General features: G+C 39.2%; 1 protein-coding gene and 1 pseudogene across 1 annotated transcript in view; one reads left to right on the forward strand and one right to left on the reverse strand.

The window, feature by feature from the left end:
- The window catches only part of PSMA8 (proteasome 20S subunit alpha 8), a 34,990-nt gene extending 13,325 nt beyond the window's left edge, over positions 1 to 21,665 (reverse strand). The window contains exons 1-3 of the mRNA XM_008692803.1: positions 21,506 to 21,665; positions 9,792 to 9,918; positions 1,542 to 1,666 (exon numbers count right to left, since the gene is read on the reverse strand). Of these exons, the coding sequence (XP_008691025.1) occupies positions 1,542 to 1,666; positions 9,792 to 9,918; positions 21,506 to 21,607 (354 nt within the window). The 5' untranslated portion in view covers positions 21,608 to 21,665. The remainder of the gene's footprint in view (positions 1 to 1,541; positions 1,667 to 9,791; positions 9,919 to 21,505) is intronic.
- LOC103664562 lies at positions 4,096 to 8,342 on the forward strand (annotated as a pseudogene).
- Positions 21,666 to 24,204: the final 2,539 nt, after the last annotated feature.

Consider the following 24,204-nt stretch of genomic DNA (forward strand, 5'->3'; position numbering starts at 1 on the left):
AAAAAAAAAAACCCCAAGGTATCTTTTTATAATTATGTAATTTAAAACTTTAATATCTAGAATATATAGTTTATTAAAAAAATCTCTACATGGACAAATACAAAATCCATGCCAGAAAGTGTTCTAAATGCTTTAAATGTATTAAATCATTTAATCCATAATGCAACTCAACAAAGTAGATATTATTGTAATGTAATTTTCTATAAATAAGAAAATTAAGACAAAACAGACTAAATAGTATGCTCTCTACACTAACTAGGAAGTAAGAAAGCCAGGATTCAAAACCCCCAAATTCTGGCTCCTGGAGGCACATTCTTAACCACAGAGTGCCTGTCAAAAGGAAAGATAGTTTACACTAGAAGAAATGAAAACAGCAAACCAACATGTGGAAAAAAAAAAAAACCAACCTCACTACTAATTATAAAATACAAATTAAAACAACTATTATAGTACTATGTTATACTTATTTGCAAAATAAAAGAAAAATGAAAACCCAAGGCTGATGATCCTTCAGGGATACATTTATGTATTGCTGGTTGCACAATAAGAACTGGTTCAATCTTTTTAGCAAGCAATTTAGCTCATATAACAAGAGTCTTAAAACCAATTACACTCTCTAATCTAGTAATCTCATACTGAAAATTAATTTAACAATATAATTCAAAAAAGAAAAATAAAGGCTGTGACAAAGATAGAGTAATGTTATTAAAGTACTAAATTGAGAAAGAGAATGAGAAAGGGAAAGTAACTGGAAACAATCTAAATAATTACCAGTGAGCAACTGGAGACAGTATTATATAGTTAGTAAGAATGATAAGTATGAATAAGGATTACGCTGACATACATAAAGGACACATAAAATGATAGAGAACAAATACTTACATACATAATGATTATACTTAATGGCAAACCATGTATCTATGTATGAAGTCAGAAATCATATCCAGGGGCGCCTGGGTGCCTAGTAGGTTGTACACCACACTCTTGATTTCATCTCAGGTTGTGATCTCAGGGTTGTGAGATTGAGCCCTGTTTGGGTTGTGCTTAGCGTGGAGGCTGCTTAAAATTCTCTCTCTCGCCTCTGTCCCTCCCCATTGCACTCTGTCTCTCTCTAAAATAATAAATAAATAGACAAATCTTTAAGAAAAACACCAAAACAGGTCATATCCAAACCTGATCAGTTGTGTTTAGGTTTGTAGGTGAAAGACCCATGGGTATTTTTTTGGTAAATGTGTTAAAAAAAAAAAAGTTTTCATTACTATATCCCTAAAGGTATAGAAATCCTCTTAAATTACGAGATTTATTGCTGTTTGAAATTTTAATATAATTTCTAGAATTGATAGTAATTGAGATTTCTAATGCTCAAATCTATGCAGTCCACTGGAATAAGAGTATGAGTATGAAGTAAGTGTGAGAAGGAATAAGGAGTTTAGTAGATTTAATAGTTTAAATGACTGGAGTTACTCTAGTATTCTCATGAGAGTAACCATAATGATGCAAAAGAAGAAAACCTTTCAAAATCTGTTGGACTAGTGGCTTACCTGCTTTAAGGTTGCTATGAAGCGAGTTATATATTCTACGGTGACTGGGTCCTCCACTGTGAGCTTGTGACTCTGGCACTCCACACGGGCTCTGTTTATTACTACTCTAGCATCAGCAGTTAGTCCTATAAAAGTCGGCAATACATTACAAAAAAGAATGACTCTTTTCTTGTCAAAAAGGTGTTGTTGTTTTTTTAGCTACCATGAAATCTTTCTTATAATGTCCATTGTTTTTTTCAATATATGTCCATTATAAATAATTTATAAAACAGAATATCACTCGTCCAACATTTAATACTTAATCTGATGCATTCTTATTTACTTTTTAAAGAAATGGTTTTAAAGAATAATAAACACTAACGTTAAGTAAACTATTTCCCAAAGATCAAAAGGGTTTAATGCACAGTGGTTGGTCTGGTTATTAGATTTTATTAGACATTTTCTAAAAATCTCAGTAGTCATATTTTTTAAAACTATTTTTGGGGAAGATATAAAAAAATAACTGGAATTTAAATAAAACTTAAAAAATTGCAGTTTCATTTTGTTTATAAATAAGCAATCTATAGAAGAAATAAGCCCTCCGTTTAGTGCTTTTATTTATTTTTTTAAAGAATTTATTTGAGAGAGAGAGAGTAAGAGAGACCACAAGCGGGGGGGAGGGGCAGTGGGAGAGGGAGAAGCAGACTCCCAGCTGTTCCCAGCACCCTGGATCCCAGGACCCTGGGATCACGACCTGAGCCGAAGGCAGACGCTTAACTGGCTGAGCCACCTAGGCACCCCTCTAGTGCTTTTAAATTCATACCACAACTTTATCTTGAAAATACTTTCACAATGTAAAATTTCTTTTAAATTGAATTGTACATGGTACATGAAAGAATTCTTTTTTTCAAATTCTTTGATTTCTTTTTCCTAAGGGCTGTTTTCTAAACATTAAAAGTACAATATAACAACAACATTGACAAAAGAATGTGATTTTTTTCAAGATGAAACTATATATTTTTTCTGATATGTATTCATTGTAAAATATTCCAACAGGGGGAAAAAAAGTTACCATATAATTCCACAGGTTATAAACAAAACAATGTTATACATATTATTCAGTAACCCACTATTTTTAATATGTATCATGAATACCTTGCCATATCAATACATATAGATCCTGTGACCTCCTTTTTTTTAAAATTTAAATTCAATTTAGTTAACATGGTGTAGTATTGGTTTCAGGAGTAGAATTTAGTGATTCATCACTTAATATAACACCCAGTGTTCATCCCAACAAGTGCCCTCCTTAATGCTCATCACCCATTTAGCCCATCCCCCCACCCACTTCCCCTCCAGCAACCCTCAGTTTGTTCTTTTTTTTTTTTTTTAAGATTTTACTTATTCATTTGACAGAGAGAGAAACAGCCAGCGAGAGAGGGAACACAAGCAGGGGGAGTGGGAGAGGAAGAAGCAGGCTCCCAGCGGAAGAGCCCGACGTGGGGCTCTGATCCCAGAACTTCAGGCCCTGAGCCGAAGGCAGACACTTAACGACTGAGCCACCCAGGCGCCCCTCAGTTTGTTCTCTTAACTATAGAATCTCTTATGGTTTGCCTCCCTCTATGTTTTTATCTTTATTTTTCCTTCCCTTCCCCTATGTTCAACTGTTTTGTTTCTTAAATTCCACATGAGTGAATATATATATATATATATGTGTGTGTGTGTATGTGTGTGTGTGTGTGTGTGTATGTATATACATATCACTCTTTTTTATCCATTCATCAGTGGACGGACAATTTGGGCTCTTTCCATAATGTGGCTGTTGTTGATAGCACTGCTATAAACATTAGGGTGTGTTTGCCCCTTGGAATCAGCATTTTTGTATCCTTTGGATATATACCTAGTAGTGCATTTGGTGAGTTATAGGGTAGTTGTATTTTTAACTTTTTGTTAACTTTCTGCATGTTGCTGTCCAGTTTTCCCAACACCACTTGTTGAAGAGACTTTTTTCCATTGGATATTCTTTCCTCCTTTGTTGAAGATTAGTTGACTATATAGTTGTGGGCTATGACCTCCTTTTTTAACTGTTACTAAGTAGTAAAAATGATAACGTAGTAGTAGTAGTAATTGTAGTGGTAATATTAATAATATATGCCAGAAATTGTTATAAGTGCTTCTTATGTATTAACTCATTTAATTCTTGTAACAAATCAATAAGGTACACACTGTCATTAACCTCATGTTAAAGAAGACTAAACTGAGGCAAGGAGCAGTTAAGTAGCCTGCCCACAGTCATAGGTATAGTGGGCAAGGGAGTCTGGCTTAGAACCCAGTTGGTATGGTTCTAGAGCCTATCTTTTAAGCAGCTGCTTGGGTATGCCATAGACATTTAGGCATTTTCCATCTACAAAAAGCAATTAACATGTGGGGAAGAGTATTAATAAATGCTTATTTTCCTCTGCTAGTATTTTGGTGAGGATTTTTACACTCAATATTTATGAGGGATATTGGTCGGTAGTTTTCTTTTCTTTCAGTGTCTTTGGTTTTGGTATTCTGGTAATGCTGGTCTCATAGAATGAGTTTGGAAGCATTCTTTCTTCGATTTATTGAAGAGTTTGAGAGTTGGTGTTAATTTTTCTTTAAATATTTGGCAGAATTCACCAGAGAAAGCATCTAGTCATGGAATTTTTTTATTGGGAGGTTTTTGATTACTGATTCATTCTTTACTTATTATACATCTGTTGAGATTTTCCATTTCTTCTTGAGCAACCAGGTAATTTGTATGTTTCAAGAAATATGTCAGTTTCTTCTCATTTGTTGGTTTGTGATTGTTCATAGTACTCTCTGATAATCCTTTTTATTTCTGTAAAATCATTAGTAATGTCTCCTTTTTCATTTCTGCTTTCAGTTGAGTTTTCTTTTGTTCTTGGGCAACCTAATGGTTTGTCAATATTGTTGATCTTTTCAAAGAACAAAACTATTGGTCTTACTGATTTTTGTCTCTTGTTCTCCTATTTTCTATATCTCTAATCTTTATTATTTCCTTCCTTGTGTTAGTCTTAGGTTTAGTTTGCCCTTCTTTTTCTAGTTCTTAAGGTATAATGTTAGGCTATTAAATTGAAATTTTTCTTCTTCCTTTTAAATTAAGCAGTTATGGCTACGGATTTTCCTCTTAGCACTGCTTTTGTTGCATTCCATAAGTTTAGTATATTGTGTTTTCATTTTCATTTGTCTCAAGATATTTTCTAATTTCTCTTCTGATGTCTTTTTTTTTTTTTAATATTTTATGTATTTATTTGACAGAGAGAGAGATAGCACAAGGAGTGCAAGCAGCAGAGGGAGAGGGAAAAGCAGGCTCCCTGCTGAGTAGGGCATCTGATGCGAGACTTGATCCCACTGGAATCATGACCTGAGCCCAAGGCAGACGCGAGCCACCCAGGCACCCCTCTTCTGATGTCTTCTTTGACCCGTGGGTTTTTAAGGAGTACAGCTGACCCTTAAACAACACAAGGGTTGGGGTGCCAAGCCCTTCCCCCCACTGAAATTTGCATATAACTTTTGACTCCTCAAAAACTTTTTTTTTTTAAGATTTTATTTACTTATTCGACAGAGATAGAGACAGCCAGTGAGAGAGGGAACACAAGCAGGGGGAGTGGGAGAGGAAGAAGCAGGCTCATAGCGGAGGAGCCCGATGTGGGGCTCGATCCCATAACGCCAGGATCATGCCCTGAGCTGAAGGCAGACGCCCAACTGCTGTGCCACCTGCCACCCAGGCGCCCCTGAAAGCCTTATTGATAACATAGTCAATTAACATATATTTTTTATATGTATTATGTACTGTATTATTACAATAAAGTAAGCTAGAGAAAAGAAATTAAGAAAGTAGTAAGGAAAATAAATTTATGGTACTATATGTAAAAAATCCACATTTAAGTGGACCTGTGTAGTTCAAACCTGTGTTGTTCAAGGGTCAGCTATATTTAATTCCCACACGTCTGTGGATTTTTTTTCAGTTTTCCTTCCGCTGTTGATTTCCAGTTTTATTCCATTTTGATTGGAAAGGATACTTTGTATGATTTCAGTCTTTTAAAAATTTCTTAAAACTTGTTTGTGGCAAGATGATTACTTTTTTTAAGACCGCTAAATAAAGGCTATTTTTTGCTCAATAAGGCTTTAAACGGCAACAAAAATTCCTGGTTTGAAAAAACATCATTAGAAAATGGGTGCTGTCTGCATGTGCCCAGGTACTGGATGGCTGTTGCCTGTCCGGGAGCAACCTGCTGGTGCATTATTATGGGCATGGGGAGGCCCTGGAGGATAAAAGTCCAGTGGTTTACTGATGTCCAGGCCCCAGAACACTCTACCAGCCCTTCCTCAGACAGAAAGGGTCAAGGCAGGGGCGCCTGGGTGGCTCAGTCATTAAGCGTCTGCCTTTGGCTCAGGTCATGATCCTAGGGCCCTGGGATCGAGCCCTGAATTGGGCTCCCTGCTCTGCGGGGAGCCTGCTTCTCCCTCTCCCACTCCCCCTGCTTGTGTTCCCTCTCTTGCTCTCTCTTTCTGTCAAATAAATAAAATATTAAAAAAAAAAAGAAAGGGTCAAGGCAGCTGCTGTGGTACCCATCGTGTTGCCCAGCCTGAAGGGCAGCTACTTCAAGCATCCTCAGCACCAGGGGCTCCTCCACCCCACCTGGCGCTGCTGCAGTCCCACCTCAGTTCCAACTCCCAACTTGTCAGAGAAGCCCAAGGTGAATGCAGTGAGGGACACATTCCCCAATGACTGGAGCCCACAGCTTGTAGAGGTCCTGAACCTGAGGGTACTGTAAGCCAGCAGCGGTCCACAGTTCAGAGGTGGGTGGGTGCGATGGGGCCTTAGGGCCTGAGGACATGGGCCCACCAGCTGCCTGAGGAGTCACAGCAGGAGCCCCAGGACTTGGAACCCCAAGGGAGCTTGGACTCACTAGAGGAGCTGTTTTGGAACATGGCAGGCCCAAGTCAGCTGCTCCAGTGGTGGACACCCACACCTTGCTCTGGTTCACCTCTGACGCCTCAGAGAGCTATGTGAACAGCTTAGATTACTTACTGCAGGAAAAGCGGGAATAGGCCCTGGAGCAGGAGCGAGAGAAGCTGCTTCTGCATGACTTCCCCGACCTCAACTCCCTGGATTCCTGGATTTGGATGAAGATGAAGTGCCTCTCACACCTGAGCACAGGATGCTCATGGAGAGGTTCTCTCTGTCACTGCAGGTTATCCTACTAGCACATTCCAGTGAGACTGTGTTTCTACCCAGGTGTCACCTCCTGCGTTGTATCCTGGATTGTTCACACCTGAAGCCACGTAGCCACCCGGAGGGGCTGTTCAGGTGCCCGCTGGTCCAGCAGCTATCCTTCGTGCACAGTGGCCTCGTGAGCAGTCTCTACTTGCACACCCTTGACTGCCTGGTGCCCCTGCTCTCGTGGCTCTTCTAGTGCTGACATGGCCTCCAGAAACTTCTTCAGGAGACTCTGGCTTCCTATGGGATCTCAGCATGGATGGGCTCTTCCATCAATCTGATGGAGATAAGCATTGGTGGTGCCCCAGTACGAGAGTTCGTGGAGGCATTTCACAGCCTGGGAGCCCACAGTTCTGCTCTGGGACTGCAAGGGCCCTGTCAGCACGGTGGGAGAGTGTTTAAAAATGACACTAGCGTGAGCTGGGGTGAACAGCAGAACCCCCCCCCGCCCCCCGCAGCCTGAGCTATATCTATAAGTTCCTGACACTATGTACCCTCGCACAGCCAGGGGCCCACCTTGATGGGAACCTCTTGGGCCTAACCGAGCTGCTGTGCTGAGCTGGCCTGGATGGGGCTCTGCCTGCCGTGCAAGACCAATCTCCAGCAGTTTCTGTTCCTGCTCCTCAAGAACATCCAGGAGTAGCCAGGGAAGCTCCAGCAGCTATGCTGTACCCTGAGCAAGGTGTTGGATCCCCACTACAACCTGCTGGCACTCATGCAGTTCTTCCCGGATGTGACCTTCTGGAGCAGACGGCTTTGAAGCCAGCTCAGCCCTCTGGTCTTTGCCCAGATGCTGGACCAGCAAGAGACATTCCCTCTCTGGCAAGAGAAGGCCCAGCTGTCTTTGCTCAGCCTGGTCCTGAGCCTCATGAGGCCATCATCCCTCTGGTAGTACCTGGGCTCTGAGATCTTGCCACCTTGCTACCTTGCCAGGAGCAACAGCCCAAGGCCAGTGCTGAGCTAGATCACAAAGTCTGCTTACTGTGCCATAGCTTTCTGACACTGCCCAGGGTGGTGGTCAGCTGCCAGGACATTCCTCCAGACCAATGGGGAGAGCTGCAGCTTGCTATGCATGCAGTTGGGCCGCCATTTTAGCACCCATGTACCGGACCAGACCCAAGGACCTGGTTACCAGTCCCACATCCGCTGGCAGGAGCTGCTGGCTCACTGCCAGCCCCAGGCCCTGTAAAAGACTAGAAAGACTAAAGGAAGCCCTGGAAAGACTAAAGATGCAAGGCAGGACTGGCTCCAGGCTCTTGGCTCTGGCGGGAAGCAAAAAGGGCTTAGGGAACAGGAGGGAGCAAAGAACAGAGGCCAGAGGAGGACCAGTGTGATGAAGCAAGAGCCTGCCTTGACACTGCGCCTGACCCCCACCAGGCAGCGGATGGGGCCTCTCCCTGACTAGCCCACCCCTCAGCTCTCCTTCTCTCCCAGCTGTCTCCTCTGCCGTAAGACCTTTGTCTCCATATTCTGGTTTCCCTGTGCCACCTGGGCTCCCCACCCCCCTTCCTCTCTCTGTCACTAATGTGAGCTTTCTTTGCACACACTAAAGTCTTATTTCAGAAAAAAAAAAAAAAGAAAATGGGTGCATGTGCATGCACATACGACAAGAAACATGCCTTGTTTGCTATAATATAGAGGCAAATAAGCACATGAAAATCTGTTCCACACCATTAGCCATGAGTCAAATGCAAATTAAACCCACAATGAGATAGCACTACACACTTATAAAAATGTCTAAAATTAAAAATAGTAACAACACCAAAGGCTGCTGAGGATGCAGAGAAAATGAATCCTTTACACACTGCTAGTAGGAATATAAAATAGTTCAAGCACGCTGGAAAACAATTTGCCACCTTTTTATAAAACTAAGCATGTATTACCATATGACCCAGCAACTGTACTCTGAGCATTTATCACAAAAGGAAGACCTGTGTTCACACAAAAACCCGTACACAAATGTTCATACTAGCTTTATTAGTAATGGGCAAAAACTAGAAATAATACAAATGTCCTTCAACCAGTGAGTTGTTAACAAAAGTGTGGTACATCCATATCATGCAACACTATTCGCAGTAAAAAGCAAGTGGCTATTGATACATGCAACAACTTGGGTAAATGGCAAGGGAATTATGTTGAATTATGTTATTCACATAACATTCTCCAAATGACAAAATTATAGAGATGGAGAAGAGAATGGATTAGTGGCTACCAGAGATTGGAGACGAAGAGGAATAGCATGAGGTAGTCTTGGGTTGATGGAAAGTTGTGTATCTTGATTGTGGTGATGGTTACGTGAACTTACACGTGATAAGTCTAATAAAACTACACACACACACACACACACACGAATGAATGCATATAAAACTGTTTAAATCTGAATAAACTCTGGCTTGTAACAAGGTCAATTTACTGGTTTTTGAAGATATTACCATCGAGGGGAAACTTGGTAAAGGAGACTTCTCTGTGTTTTATTTTGTTTTGTTTTTAAAAGATTATTTATTTTAGAAAGAGAGAGAGACTGCACAAGCGGGAGGGAGAGGGAGAGAGAATCTCAAGCAGACTCCTCGCTAAGTGCGAAGTCCAGTGCTGGGCTTGATCCCACGATCTGAGACCATGACCACAGCTGAAACCAAGAGTCAGATGTTCAACCCACTGCACCACCCAGGAGCCCCCACCTCTGTTTTTTTTTTAATGACTTCCTGAATATCTATAATTATTTCAGAATAAAAAGTTTAAAAAGAAAACACAGCTGCCTGAAGTTTTAATTAAGATACTATAATATGTATCTTTTAACATTTCTCTTTTATCAAAACTAATTATTAGAAATCCATGTTTATAGAGGTATGTTCTTCCAGAAAAGATAGTATACTGTTTGCGTTAAGAAATGGAGCATATCTCCATGTGTTACATAAATGTAGCAGGATGACTGTAGGAGGGGCCAATGGTATTAACCTACTACATTATGATACTCTGTACTATCACTGTAGTTCCAAAAGTACCTGCAAAAGCCATGCAAACATGGTCATCAAGGGCACAAATTTTCCTCACAGTTCTTTCATCTTGAAGCTTGGCAACAGATTTTTTTTCTACTCCAAGTACAACTATATCAGTACCTCGGATTCCAACCTGCCAAGTGATTAAAAAAAAAAAAAACATAATTGTCAGTTTTAACATTAAAATGAAGTTATTCTAACACATGACTTAGAGGAATAGGCTTTTCCTTAACCATTCAATAAAACTGAGAAAAGTAGACTTCCAAGAAGACAGCTGCATAGGTACAGGATTACTAGAAGTCCATTCTCCAAATCAAAGAAGACAAATATGTAGAAATTGGAAGAATATATCACCAATGCTAAAACTACATGAGTGTCTTAAACTCAGCAATACACCTGAAGAAGTACTAATTAGATACAGAACAATTTTAACCAAAATGAAAGAAAATGCTGGAAATCCATATGGGTTCCTTATAGAATGGGCAATTAGTAGTGGTGGTAGTAGAAGTAGTATAGAATATTAAGTAGATAAAATTCTGAAAGCTTTCCCATGTATCTCACAATCTGGAGGGATAATGCTTGAGGGCTATAAGCAGCCAAGAGAAAGACCAAATGCCTATACTCCAGTTCACTGATCAAAACAAAACCTCCATTCAACATGAATACAAGAAGAATCACTGTTATTCTTCCCTCTATCCCTTCCCTTGGGAGTGAAGTGGGAAAATGTCCAAAGAATAATATATAAGGATAGTAGTTCTTATACTGGGACTTCTGTGGAAACATGTCCATATTCTCAGGGGTTCAAGAGTAACCAATGAGAAGTTTAATTCTGTATTACACTGGTAATCTAAATATTTTGGCACAGGTATTTGTATTTATGATTGCCTTGTAGCCAAGTGTGATATTAGTACTAACTATGCAAATAGGTGTGCTCTGAATTAGTATCATTGAAGTAGAAATACAGAACAGGAATACAGAACTAGACCTGAGATTACATCTTTCAATTAAATAAAACTTAAGACAATTTATCAAGGCTTTTGCTCTTACTGTGTGTCAATTTACGTTCCAGTGTGTCAATTTACTTTATAGGCCTTTCCCTAATCATCTTGTCTAAAATCAACAACTCTCCCTCAACATTCCCACCTTCATCTAAGAGACTCATGTTGAACTTTATATCCTATAGGGATTATGCCTTCTTACCAAGCCATGGGACATTATAACAATATAACACATATTACGACTCAAGAAAATCTCAATATTTTCCCCAAATTGTAATAAATTAATCACACTAATTGATCACCACATACAATAATTTTTATAATTCTCACCTAAGCTGTTTTGACTTAATAAAGAAATTTAAACTTCCAACGCAGACTATCTAGAAAATGTTCATTTATTTATTTATTTATTTATTTATTTAAGATTTTTAATTTATTTGAGAGAGAGAGAGCGCACGCACAAGCAGGGGGAGGAACAGAGGGAGAGGGAGACGCAGACCTCCGCTGAGCAGGGAGCCTGATGCAGGGCTCAATCCCAGGACCCCGAGATCATGACTTGAGCTGAAGGCAGACCCTTAACCAATTGACCTACCCAGGTACCTCTAGGAAATGCTTATAATGAAATCCTAGTATCAAAGTCTTTTGTATGTGGGTAAAATCATTCTCACAAGAAAATTCATAATCTCATTTTACAAAATCAAATAAAAAATTAATTATGAATTCATGCAAGTTCAAAAAGGAATAAAAGTATTTAAGCTAAGCTTACAGGGTGAAATAAGGAAAAAGCAGAAATTAATGATTAGGGAGAAAAGAAAATTGATAAGTAATACCAAGAGATAGGAAAATCATAAGGATGCGATATACATTTGTAGTACTATACTGTAAACATTTCAAGTATAAGTGAACCCGTGCAGTTCAAACTCATCCTCAGTTTTTGTTTAAATCAGTTTGAGTTGTGTTTCTGATGCTTGCAACTGAAATAGTACTAACTAAAACAATTAAATAGTATAAAGTAAATGATAAAAACTACAAAAGCATTTGATAAAATTCCACATCCACAGCTAGTTTAAAAACAACACCAGAAAAGCAGGAAGACTATTTATGAAGACTATTTCATAGCTTGTTAAAAGTATCACAAACTTGTGGTATCTCTCCTGATCAGATGGGGGCCCCCAAATGTGGGGTGACGATTGGGTGGAAACCGGTGGTGCAGGTGGTGAAAAAAATTCACCTGAAGCAGAACAAAGGAGATAGAAGTTTACTGAATACACTTCAAGGGAGAAGCGGGCAGCACAGCAAAGGAGAGGCTGTCTGCCAGGAGGGAGTGGATGAGGGCTGTATTTAAATGGAGAAGGTGAGGGGGGCACCTGGGTGGCTCTGTTAAGCGTCCAACTCTTGATCTCAGCTCAGGTCTTAATCTCAGCTCAGGTCTTATCTCAGGGTTCAAGTCCCACGTTGGGCTCCACACTAGGCATGGAGCCTACTTAAAAAGTAAATAAAATAAGGGGTGCCTGGGTGGCTCAGTTGGTTAAGCATCCAACTCTTGATTTCAGTTCAGGTCATGATCTCAGGATTGTGGATTCAAGCCCTGTATCAGGCTCCATGGTCAGCACAGAGTCTGCTGGAGATTCTCTCCCTCTGCCCCTCCCCTGTGCTTGAGCTCTCTTTCTCTCTCTCAAATACATACATAAATAAAATCTTTTTAAAAAATAAATAAAATAGGGGTGCCTAGGTTGCTCAGTCGTTAAGCATCTGCCTTCGGCTCAGGGCGTGATTCCGGCGTTCTGGGATTGAGCCCCGCATCAGGCTCCTCCGCCGGCAGCCTGCTTCTTCCTCTCCCACTCCCCCTGCTTGTGTTCCCTCTCCAGCTGGCTGTCTCTTTCTCTGTCAAATAAATAAATAAAATCTTTATAAATAAATAAATAAATAAAATAAGAACAAAAAAACAAAGGGAGAAGGTAAGAAGGTATGGGGATGTATGGAATTTTCCCTTTTGGTTAGTTATGGCCTATGGATATTTTGAGGTGGGTTGCTTGATGGGCCTGTCTGTCCTCAGCCAGGGGGTTGGGAGTCACTGTGGGCCTCTTTGCCTTAAGTTTCCATTGCTCAAGGCTATTGTCGGGCTCTACAAAATTGGCAGCCAGAATCATCTGAGAAAATGAATCACCATCCATTCCACTGTTCAAGCCCAAAACCCTGTTGTTATCCTTTATAGCTCCTCCTCTTACACCATCCATTTCCAATCAATTACCTTGTTTTTGTCCATTTTACCTACAAAAGTTATCCAACTTCCCATCAGCACTCTAGTACAAGCAACCATCATTTCTTGCCTGGACTATACACAACTGCAGAGCCTAATAGGTTTTCCACCTTCTACCTTTGCTCCCCACCTCTCCATCTTCCCACCCCCATCCCATACTGCCATCCAGTCTCTACAAGGCTGCCAGGGTGAGCATTAAAAACAGTAGGGTCAGATTACTCTCCACTTGAATATCCTTCCACAGCACTCCACTGCACTTAGAAAACCTTTTTAAAGTCTTTAGTCTTGCCTATATAAAGTTGGGCACGATCTAGCTCCTGCCTATTTCTCCAATAGTATGTCACTGTTATTCACCAAACTCCAGCCACATTAACCTTCTTTCAAGATTTTTTCAAGCACAATTCTGTTTCCCTGCTCTGAACTTTCACATGTAATATTCCCTCTGCCTGGAATGCTTCTCTTCCTATTTCAAGTCTCAATTTCAATTTCACCTCAAGGAGTCCTTCTCTTTTATTCTTTAAACAAAATCCATTCTGTTCTTTCAGTCAGCACATTTATAATTATTTATTTATTCATTATATTTGTCTCTCCTGGTAGTATCTCTGTATTCAGTCTATTTGTCTCTCCATTGTAGTATCTCTGAGGGCAAGGAAACAAGAGGATTCTAAAAAGTGGGACGTTCCACCAAACAATTAACCCAGTCTCTTCAAGAAGTCAAAGCCATGAAAAAAGAGGAGATGCTGTTCAAGAATAAAACAGATACCTAAGGGCTAAGCACACGGACTTTAGATTCAGACTCAACACAATTACAAAAAGACATTTTGTGAGCAATGAGGAAAATCAGAATGTAGACTATTGAGTTTTTGTCAATTCCATTAGTAATGATAATGGTCTTAAGAAACAACTTTATTTTTTCTAGAGATGCATATGGAAATACTTATAGATAAAATATCTTATTATCTGAGATTTATTTTAAAATACTCCACTGAAGAATGAGTTTCAATCTATATCACACTATATACAAAAATTAACTCAAAATAGATAATAGATTTAAATGTAAAATGCAAAACTATAAACTTTTAGGAAAAAATATAGGATAAAAATTTTGGGATCTAGGCAAAGGGTTCTTAGACTTGGCACCAAAAAATATGAACCGTAAGAGGAAAAATTGTTAAACTGGGTCTCATTAAAATTATAAACTTTTGCTCTATGAAAATCCATACGAAAAGGATGAAAAGACGAGCTACATAATATTTACAAACTCCGTATCTGATGAAGGACTAGAATCTAGAATATATAAAGAACTGTCAGAACTCAACAGTAGAAAAACCAATCCAGTTAGAAAATGGATAAAAGACATGAAAGACATTTCACTGAAGAAGACATACAGATGGCAAATGAGCACGTGAAAATCCGCTTGACATCATTAGCCATTTAATGGCTAATTTAAAACTACAATGAGGTACACTTACCAGAATGAACAGTATGAAAAATAATAACACCAAATGCTGGCAAGGATGTGTGGAAGCTGATCACTCACACTGCTAGTGGGGATATAAAATGATACAGCTACTCTGGGAAACAATTTGACAGTTTCTTATAAAACCAAACCTGCAATTACCATATGATCCAGTAATTGCACAGCTGGAGATTTATATCAGAGAAATAAAACCTTATGTTTACACAAAAAAATGCTACAAATGTTGAAAACACATGTATAAATAATAGCTCCAAACTGTAAACAACCCAAATGTTTTTCAGCAAGAGAATAAACACTGTGGTACATTTATACTGTGGAATACTACTCAGCAATAAAATGTTGATACATACAACAACTTAGATGAACCTCAAGGGGAAAAAAAAAGCAAATCCCAAAGGTTTCATACTGTATGATACCATTTATATAATACTTTGAAATGAAAAAATTTTAGAAATGGAGGACAGGGGCGCCAGGGTGGCACAGCGGTTAAGCGTCTGCGTTCAGCTCAGGGTGTGATCCCGGCATTATGGGATCGAGTCCCACATCAGGCTCCTCCGCTATGAGCCTGCTTCTTCCTCTCCCACTCCCCCTGCTTGTGTTCCCTCTCTCACTGGCTGTCTCTCTCTCTGTCAAATAAATAAATAAAATCTTTAAAAAAAAAAAAAAGAAATGGAGGACAGATGACTGCTTTGAGGGATGAGGGCTATGGATAGGAGGGTTGTGGGGGCAGGGTAATGAGGTGGGTGTGGTGATAAAAGAGCAGCATAAGGAATCTTTGTGGAGTTGGGACTGTACACAGGCAATAAAATCTGACAGTACTTAATATACATACGAATTAGTACAAGGGTTACTGGAGAAACCTGAATAAAATAGGTGGGTTTGTATCAGTGTCAATAACCTGGTTGTAATATTGTGCTATAGTTTTGGAAATGCCACCATTGGCAGAAAATGGGAAAAATACACAAGGAATCCCTATGTATTCTTTTTTTTTTTTAAGTTTATATATTTAAGTAATCTCTACACCCAACATGACACTCAAACTCATGACCCTGAGATCAAGAGCTACATACTCTACCAACTGAGCCAGCCAGGTGTCCCCAAATCTCTATGTATTATTTCTTACAACTACATGTGAATCTACAATTATCTCAATAAAAATTCAATTAAAATTATACTGTTGGAAAGAGGGAAAAGTTGGGGAAAGATAAAACAGGTTGGTAAAATGCTGGTAATTGTTGGAGCTGGGTAATGGGTATACAAAGGTTCATTACGGTATTCCCTTTATATCTTTGTGTGTTTAATATATTCCATAATAAAAAGTTAAAAATAGATAAAATAAATATAAAAACAAACAAACTTGAATTTCTCTATTGGCTTTTTCTCACCAACAATTTAAACACATGCTTAAGTCTCCCTTATCTTAAAGTCTTAAAGACCACTTCACCTCAATCCCACCCCTCTCTCAACCCTTTCAAAGCCAAATATTGTCATCATCCCTCAGCTGATGACAACATGGTTTCTACCCCACTCCTCCCAGAGTTTAGTCAAGGTAGACACACACAGGTCATTAAGGTCCCTCATGGTTATAGATTATCCTCTACATAGTCCATTAGTCTATAGTCTACATTTCACCTTTTCAATTGAAGAGTACTCAAGAATACTCATTTACTTGACCTTCAACATATGTTTTAAGCGGGGGAGAGAAATAATGCAATTCAAAATTACTATCTCCAGTCCATATCAATCTCCTGGTCCCAAGCATGTATATTTATGTATACTCATGCCTCACAGTCTCTATGGGTCAGGAATCTGGACACAGTTTACCCTCTAGCTTAGAGTCTTTCACAAGCCTGCAATCAAATTGCCCTCCACGGCTGCACTCATCTCAAGGCTCATGAGGGAGGATCCATTTCCAAGCTCACTTGCATGGATGTTAGATTCATTTCCTCATACATTGTTGGGACTAAGGATCTCAGTTCCTTGCTACATGGGACCCTCCATGGGGCAACTAAAAATGGCAGCTATGTGTCATAAGAATAAGCAAGTGAGAATGAAAGAGGATGAGCAAGACATAAGTCACCATCTCTTTGTAACTTAATCTCTGAAGTGCCATCCCATCACTTTTGCCTATCCGAATTCCTAGAAACGAGTCACTAGATTCAACCCACACCCAAGAGGAGAGGATTACACAAGGACATGAGCACCAGAAAGTGGGGATCAGCGGAGGTCATTTTAGAGGTTACCTACTATAGTTCCCATAAGCATCTCAACCTCAGCAAGTCCAAACCTCAATCCTTCAGTCAAACTTAGAGCTTCATATTCCCTAAGGAAGTGGCAGGGCCATTTACTAAGAAGCTAACTCCAAAAGCAGAGGCACCAACTTTGACTCCTCCCTCTTCAGTATTTCCTACTCTCCTCCCCGCCCCACCATACAATCTAAATAATAAGCAAATTGTATCAATTATACCATTAAAGTTTCTCTGGAATCTGCCTTATTCCCATTTCTGCCCAACCCTAGTAAAAACTATTATCTTTCATCTGGATTGCTTCATAGACTCCTATGTGGTTTCCCTGCTTCCAGTTTTGATATTATCCAATCCATTGACCACCCTGGAGTCTGAGAAATCATTGAAAAATAAAAACATGAAAAAAAAATAAAAAAGAAAATCTGAATGTGGCATTCCTCTACTCAAAAAAACTTATACTAGTAAGGATGTCTCACTAAGCAAACTGAGACAGCACGGAGCTGGACTTGGAACAGAAAGATCTAGGGACCATAATATTTACTCTTTGCATATTGGCCTTTTGCTCTTTTAATACAGAAAAGCTTTCTCTGTTACAGAAAAAAAAAGAAAAAAAGATGGCCCCTGGCAATCTTGGACACACATCCCGACAGTTGTCCCAGAGAAAAAAACTACCACCATCTCTAGTTTAAAAAGTCCTAAGGATGGACTTACATTGGCTAGATTTGAGTCACATGGTCATCACTGTGTCCAGGAGGATAGAAACTATGAATGATTCTACCTGGGTCATGTGATTACCTCTGTGGTTGGACAAATGCAGTCTGTTACTAGAAGGACAGATCACTAATAATCTAGAGAATGACAAGAGGCATATTAAAACCCTTCAAAGCCTCGTATTTCCTCAAAGCCATTCTATGATCCAGGCCCTCTTTCTAGTGTTATCTCTTCCTGATTTTACATTACTTCAGCAATCTGGAATGCCTTCCAATTCATAGAATATAGTTGTGTTTTGCTACTTAGTCTTCACATGCTATTCACCTTTCAGGTGTCTACTTAAATAATACTCCCTCAGGATAACCTCCCTAATACCTAGAGTTCCCATACTGCCCCATTCTCTCCCCATCATAATACTCATTTAGGCCTTGTTAGGACTATTTACTTAATCATCTAATGTGCCTGCTAGATAGTAAGCTCTCTGAGGACAGGGAGCAAGACTATCTTATTCGTTCTGAAACCTTATGACCCAGCGCCATGTCTGGCATATGTAAGTGTTCAACTAAAATGTCTTGAAATAATAAACGAATGCACTAGAAGAATCACGGACAAAAGTAAAGGGAAAAGAGAAAACCAAGGGATAGTAAATAATAATAGCTATCTTTTATTAAATACCTGCTGTGAACCAGACAGTGTGCAAGATGTTTAACGTGTATTATTACCCCATTTAACTCTTTCAACAACCCTATGAAGCAGGTGCTATTTTGGTACCTATTTTACTATTAAAGAAACTATAGCTTAGAGAAGTTAGTTGCCTTGCATGATATACACCTCGCTTCCATATTTATGATAATGATAGCTAATTATTATACAAATATTTATTGAATAAATTGCAAAGAGCAGAGGCTTTGGAACTAGAAAAAACTAAGTGTAAATATGGGCTCCATCACTGTCTAGCTGGTTACCTTCAGCAAGCTATCAAAGTTTCTGAATTAGTTTCCACACATATAAAAAGGGGATTAAATATTATCCTTAACATTACATAACATACATAAAATACTTGGTACAAAAGAAATATTACTTAAATCCTTACTTCTTACCTTGCCCCTCCACTGTAGTATATTGTGTGGTAAAAATACAAGAGGAATTATGCTACTTAGGTTCTTTTTTTCTTTTAATGATTTTATTTATTTATTTGAGAGAGAGAGGGAGGGAGGGAGAGAGCTCAAGCAGGGGGAACTGCAGGCAGAAGGAGAAGCAGGCTCCCCACTGAGCAAGGAGCCTGATGTCATACTCAATCCCATGACCCTGGGATCATGACCTGAGCCAAAGGTGGATGCTTAACGTGTAACGGATGCTTAACAGGCATCCCTATGCTACCTAGATTCTTAAAAATCTCATTATCCAGTTGGTGTGAGAAGACTATTAAATATACTTGAAATTAAAATGAATACAAGGCCAGGCAGTAGATACTGTACAATGCTATGTGGTACAGATTGTAAGTTCAGAAAAAGAATTAAGAGCCATGATGGCTGGAGCAGATCGGAGAAGGCTTCTTCAAGGAGAAGAAATGTGCAGAGATTCTCAGAGGAGACGTAAGAGGGAGTGTGGAAGAAATAAAGGTGTTTTCTCCTCTACCCACAAACATATATGAGTAAAGCCATGAAGCTGCCCCTTTAATTAAAGAGGGTGGAGAAGTATTATGGAAGACTTTGATGGCCAGAAGGCAAAGTTAAGATTTGAAAAAGCAGGAAACATAGAGCTAGTAACAGTTTGGGGTCAGGGAAAGGACAGAATGAGGAATGGTAATAAATCTTACCTTTTTCATGGGAATACTGAAAGGATTCATTGTTTTTTTCCTAAGAAGAAAGGTATTACCTCTCAAAATGTTATTCAAACATATTTTTCATTTATAGAAAAGAGAACTAAAGCAAAAAGAAAACAGAACTTTTGCCTCACTTCATGCTATAAGATAATCACCAAGAAGGAAGTAGAACCCAAGCCTCTAATTGTGGTTCCTATGACTTCTTGTATTACTAAATAATATTGCATTCACATACTGGTCAAAACTGATCAACCTTGGCTTATTTGCAACTCATTGTAACAACTGTTGTTTATAGACAGAATATTTTGTGACATATTTTAATAAACAAGTGCCATTATAAACTTTACCCCACCTAAAAGTTCATAGCACCCTCAAGGAAACACAATGAACAACTCCATACAAAGATGCAAATTATAATTTCAGAATCCTGAGACAAAAACTGTCTCATCCTTCCAATGTATCTTTAAAAATGCCCACTATAGGTATTTTTATATCCTTACCCTTTCACAGCTCATTACAAAGGAACTATCAATCAGTTCTATAGCATTCTTAAAACATTTTAAATGAGCCAATGTGGCTTCTTATTACACCCCAGTCTTCTCCCATTACTTTCTTTATTTTAGGCTCTAAAACTTGGGCATTATTTTCTAACCATATGCTTCATGCCTTGCTGGGGATTATATAACTTTTTGTTTTTATCAAAATGGTACCCTTTTGGTTTAAGCTACATCAGGCATTTCTTAAATTTACAATTCTAAAAAAATTACTTATAAAACAGAAGCAAAACTAGAGGGCCCAATTAAATAGAAAAATACTTTAAAAATGATAAGATTCTTTCTAGTGTTATTTTTTTTTACCACTTTACATTTGATAGATTTACAATAAAAGTGAATTATTTCCTTCCATAACTAAGTTGGTATGGAAAGTGAGGAAAAATAGAGACACTGCTAGACTTAGAAATGCACTGTGTATTCTCATACCTGGTGTCTCAATTTCCAAAATACACAACAACCAAAAACAACAACAACAAAAAAAAACAAAAAATAAAAAATAAATAAATAAAACAAAATACACAACAACCATGCTCATGAAATTCGAGAGATTTAAAAAAAATTGTATCCTTCAGGGATGCCTGGGTGGCTCAGTCAGTTAAGCATCTGCCTTCAGCTCAGGTCATGATCCCAGGATCCTGGGACTGAGTCCCTGCATTGGGCTCTCTGCTCAGTGGAGAGCCTGCTTTTCCCTCTGCCTGATGCTCTCTCTGCTTGCGCCCCCTCTGTCTCTCTCTCTGATAAGTAAACAAACAAATAAATAAAATCTTAAAATAAAATAAATTGTATTCCTCTGAATTCATAGGTTAGGACTTAGAAGATTTGGGGTAATAGATCTTGGGTCACCAAGGCAATTTTGTTTTTAATTTTTATAAATCACTATGATTATCAAATGTAATTAAAACTTGTCAGGAGTATTACTGCTACCCTGAGTACTTAAGTTTTTCAGAAATATGGATACATAAATATAAAGTAGGGTGTAATCTCTCAAAGAGTTCCAGCATTATTTGAACAAACAAACAAAAAAGTGGCAAAAGAATGGAGATTCTTGGGGCTTAGAACCTCTAAAAGGCTGCCAAATATCCAGGTGAAAATCTTAGGACAATTACTTTTAACAGGTGGTGTGTGATAACTGGCTCAGTGTTTTTGACTATTTCCTCGCCAACAGATTTAATTTTACATTGACCTGTCCCTATTTCAGGGGTAGGCATGGCCTATTTTTAATGTAATTACTATTAAACAACAGTACCCACATGAAGGAATTGTTAGTGTTCCATGCATCTGTGGATTCCTGAAGAAGCACATCATGTGCATCCAGGAAGGCTGCTACTGGCCGGAAGAAGTTTTTTCTTCCCTTATTGTTTGATATAGCATTAATATCTCTTCTGAAATCAAGGCTTCAACTCATACCCTAGTTTTGTGTCTGTAGCTATGGTTCTTCAAAAGCACACCTATGAAATCTACCAATTTTTATTTCGCCACTTCCAGCCCAAATTTCAGACAGGGTATCTCTCTCGATAAAAAGAACGAAGCAATTCTCCCAAGTGGGAGACTCTCCTTTTCGGAACCCCTACAACAGGGCCTTGAGCTGGGACAGCGGGGTGAGGAAGGCATGGCCGGGGGCAAAGGTGGAGAAATTGATCGCTCACCGCTGTGGATCCTTTCTTCACTGCTTCCTGGGCATATTCCACTTGGAAAAGGTGTCCATCTGGGGAGAAGACAGTGATTGCCCGGTCATACCGAGATGCCATGGCACAGGCCTACGCCAGTTCCTTCCGTGCCAACGACGCTACTGCCAGACAAACGAGGGGGAAGTGTCTCGGCTGCTGCCACGTGCCACCCGGAAGTGCTTGCCCAGGGCTTTGAATGCCTCCCGGAAGTGCTCACGGGCCGCGCGGGGAGACGCCCCCTGGCAGCGCAGGCGCCCACGCCCGGATGCCGCTCAAAAGTCCTTGTTCCGCCTGCCTGTGCAAGGCTGTATTGTGAGATGGCGGAGTTCCTCTGCTACCGTTAGTGCTTGGTGCACGCTTCCCAGTTTTCCCACTACGGTGTTGCCCTAGGGGTGGTGTCAAATCACTCCGGTCATAAAAAGGACTGCTAAGACTAGGGCTTCACGAAGTGAAATTTGAAGATATTTTCATTTTCGCAAACCTGTCAGAGCACCAGTGGTAAGTTAAATTTCAGCCTCTTTATTTTAGCTCCAGATTGCAAATTTCATTTCGCTTTCTCACGTATCTTATGTTGTTTTAAGTCAAGGAAAGAAATAATTTTCAAAATAGTGTGGTTTGTTTGTTTTTCATTTTCTGCCGTGTGAATGGCAGAAAATTTTTATTTTCTGCTAATTACAGGAATTAAGATGCCACTATTTTAACCAAATAAATTTTTAAAAGCCCAACTTAACAGTGTGGCTTTGGGTAGGTATATTTCACTGCCCTAAAACCTATTTTCCTGACCTGTAAAAGGTGGATAATAATACCGACTTCACAAGGTTGTTGTAAAGAGCAAATAAAATAACGTGTTAGTGTTTGAAGGCATTACCTATAACAGATAAGCACTTTGAAAAATGTTAACTCTTGTTATTAGTCATTGAACTAACTAAAAGTTAAGATTATTCTGTAAGAGAGAAATTAGGAAGAGTAAAAATGTAGCATGAGCCCACTTAGATGTTTTTTAAATGTATGTACAAACATATTTCTAAATCTATAGAGAAACGAGTGAGAGGGCATACATCAAGTTGACAAAAGTGGTTTTCTTTGCAGGAGTCCAGGGATTGGAAAGAGAATGAGGAGATATGGTAAGGAAAGAGAAGTTACTGTTTTAAACTTTATTTTAAAATTTTTACAGTAAGCATAGTTTACCTTTATACTTAAAAAAACAGTATAATGTAACAGTTTAATGCCTAGAGACTTCCCGGAATGGCAGTCTTGATGGTTTGATCCAGATCTCCTATTGAGAACAACTAGAAATACTGGACACATTTTTTTTTTTTTAATATATATTCTGACTCCAAACAGCTAACAAGGAACGAGGAGTTGTGGTGCCAAGATTCAGAAGAGAAGAAACACTCTCAGGGGTAAGCATAGCATTTTCCCCTTGAGGTATTTGCCTAAATATAATGCCTAGGTGAGTAGTGAGGCAGACTTTTGATAGACAAAAATTGGATTTCAGGGGCGCCTGGGTGGCACAGTCGTTAAGCATCTGCCTTCGGCTCAGGGCGTGATCCCAGCGTTCTGGGATCGAGCCCCACATCAGGCTCCTCGGCTAGGAGCCTGCTTCTTCCTCTCCTGCTCCACCTGCTTGTGTTCCCTCTCTCGCTGGCTGTCTCTGTCAAATAAATAAATAATAATAAAAAATCTTTTAAAAAAATTGGATTTCAAAGCCTGTCAATGTATAGGGGTCATGGTAAAGATGACCTAAGCTTTTGTTTGGGACCCAAAGGACCGCAACCCAGAAGTAAGAATAAACCAATAGCAGACCTCTTCTTACAAGGACTAACACCAAGTTTTGCATCATCTCAGTTAAAGATTGGAATAAAGCAGTCGATGAAGAGAACAGAGAAAAGAGAAATGTTGCTAAAATTAAATCTCCTTACAACTTGCAGCCCACTGGAATACCTGAACATGCAGAGCTTGACATTCCTCTAGGAGCTCATGGCTACCTTAAGGTTGTTGTTTTATTAGAGACTACAAGCAACCTTATCTTAACAATAGCTGGCCCTCTGAGGTCCTGGAGACCTTGCTTTCAACATGCACAAATTCCTTAGGGACTTATGTTACCCATAACCCGCACTAACTAAAAAGTATATAATCAGTCACTCCTCGCAATCCTGGTGCAGCTCTTTCTGCCCATGGGTCCTGTCCCCATGCTATAATAAAAACACCCTTTGGTACCAAAAATGCCTCAAGAATTCTTTCTTGACCATTCACTTGGCAGCTCCACATCAGTAGTGTTTCTCAAACTGTGGTCCACAGATCTTTGGAATTACCCAAAACCTTTCGAGGGATTTGCAACATCAAAACTATAGTGATAATACTGAAATGGCATTTGTCCTTTCATTGTATGAATATTTACATTTGCAGTACAAAAGAAATGGGTAAAACTGCTGGAGCCTTAGTTTGAATCAAGGCAGTAGCACCAATCTATACTTTACCACCACCAATGTATTCTTTAGCAGTAAGCACTCATTAAAAAATAAAAATGCCAATTTCATTTAAGAATGTCATTGAATAAGCAGTAAATTAATAATTTTATCAAATCTTGACTCATGAGTACTTATATTTTTAATATCCAGAATGGAAAATATACATAAGGTACTTCTGCTGCCTTCAAAGTAAGGTGGTTAGCTTGA

This window comes from Ursus maritimus, unplaced genomic scaffold (assembly GCF_017311325.1).
Source record: "Ursus maritimus isolate PB19 unplaced genomic scaffold, ASM1731132v1 scaffold_18, whole genome shotgun sequence".
In the NCBI taxonomy this organism is placed as follows: domain Eukaryota; kingdom Metazoa; phylum Chordata; class Mammalia; order Carnivora; family Ursidae; genus Ursus; species Ursus maritimus.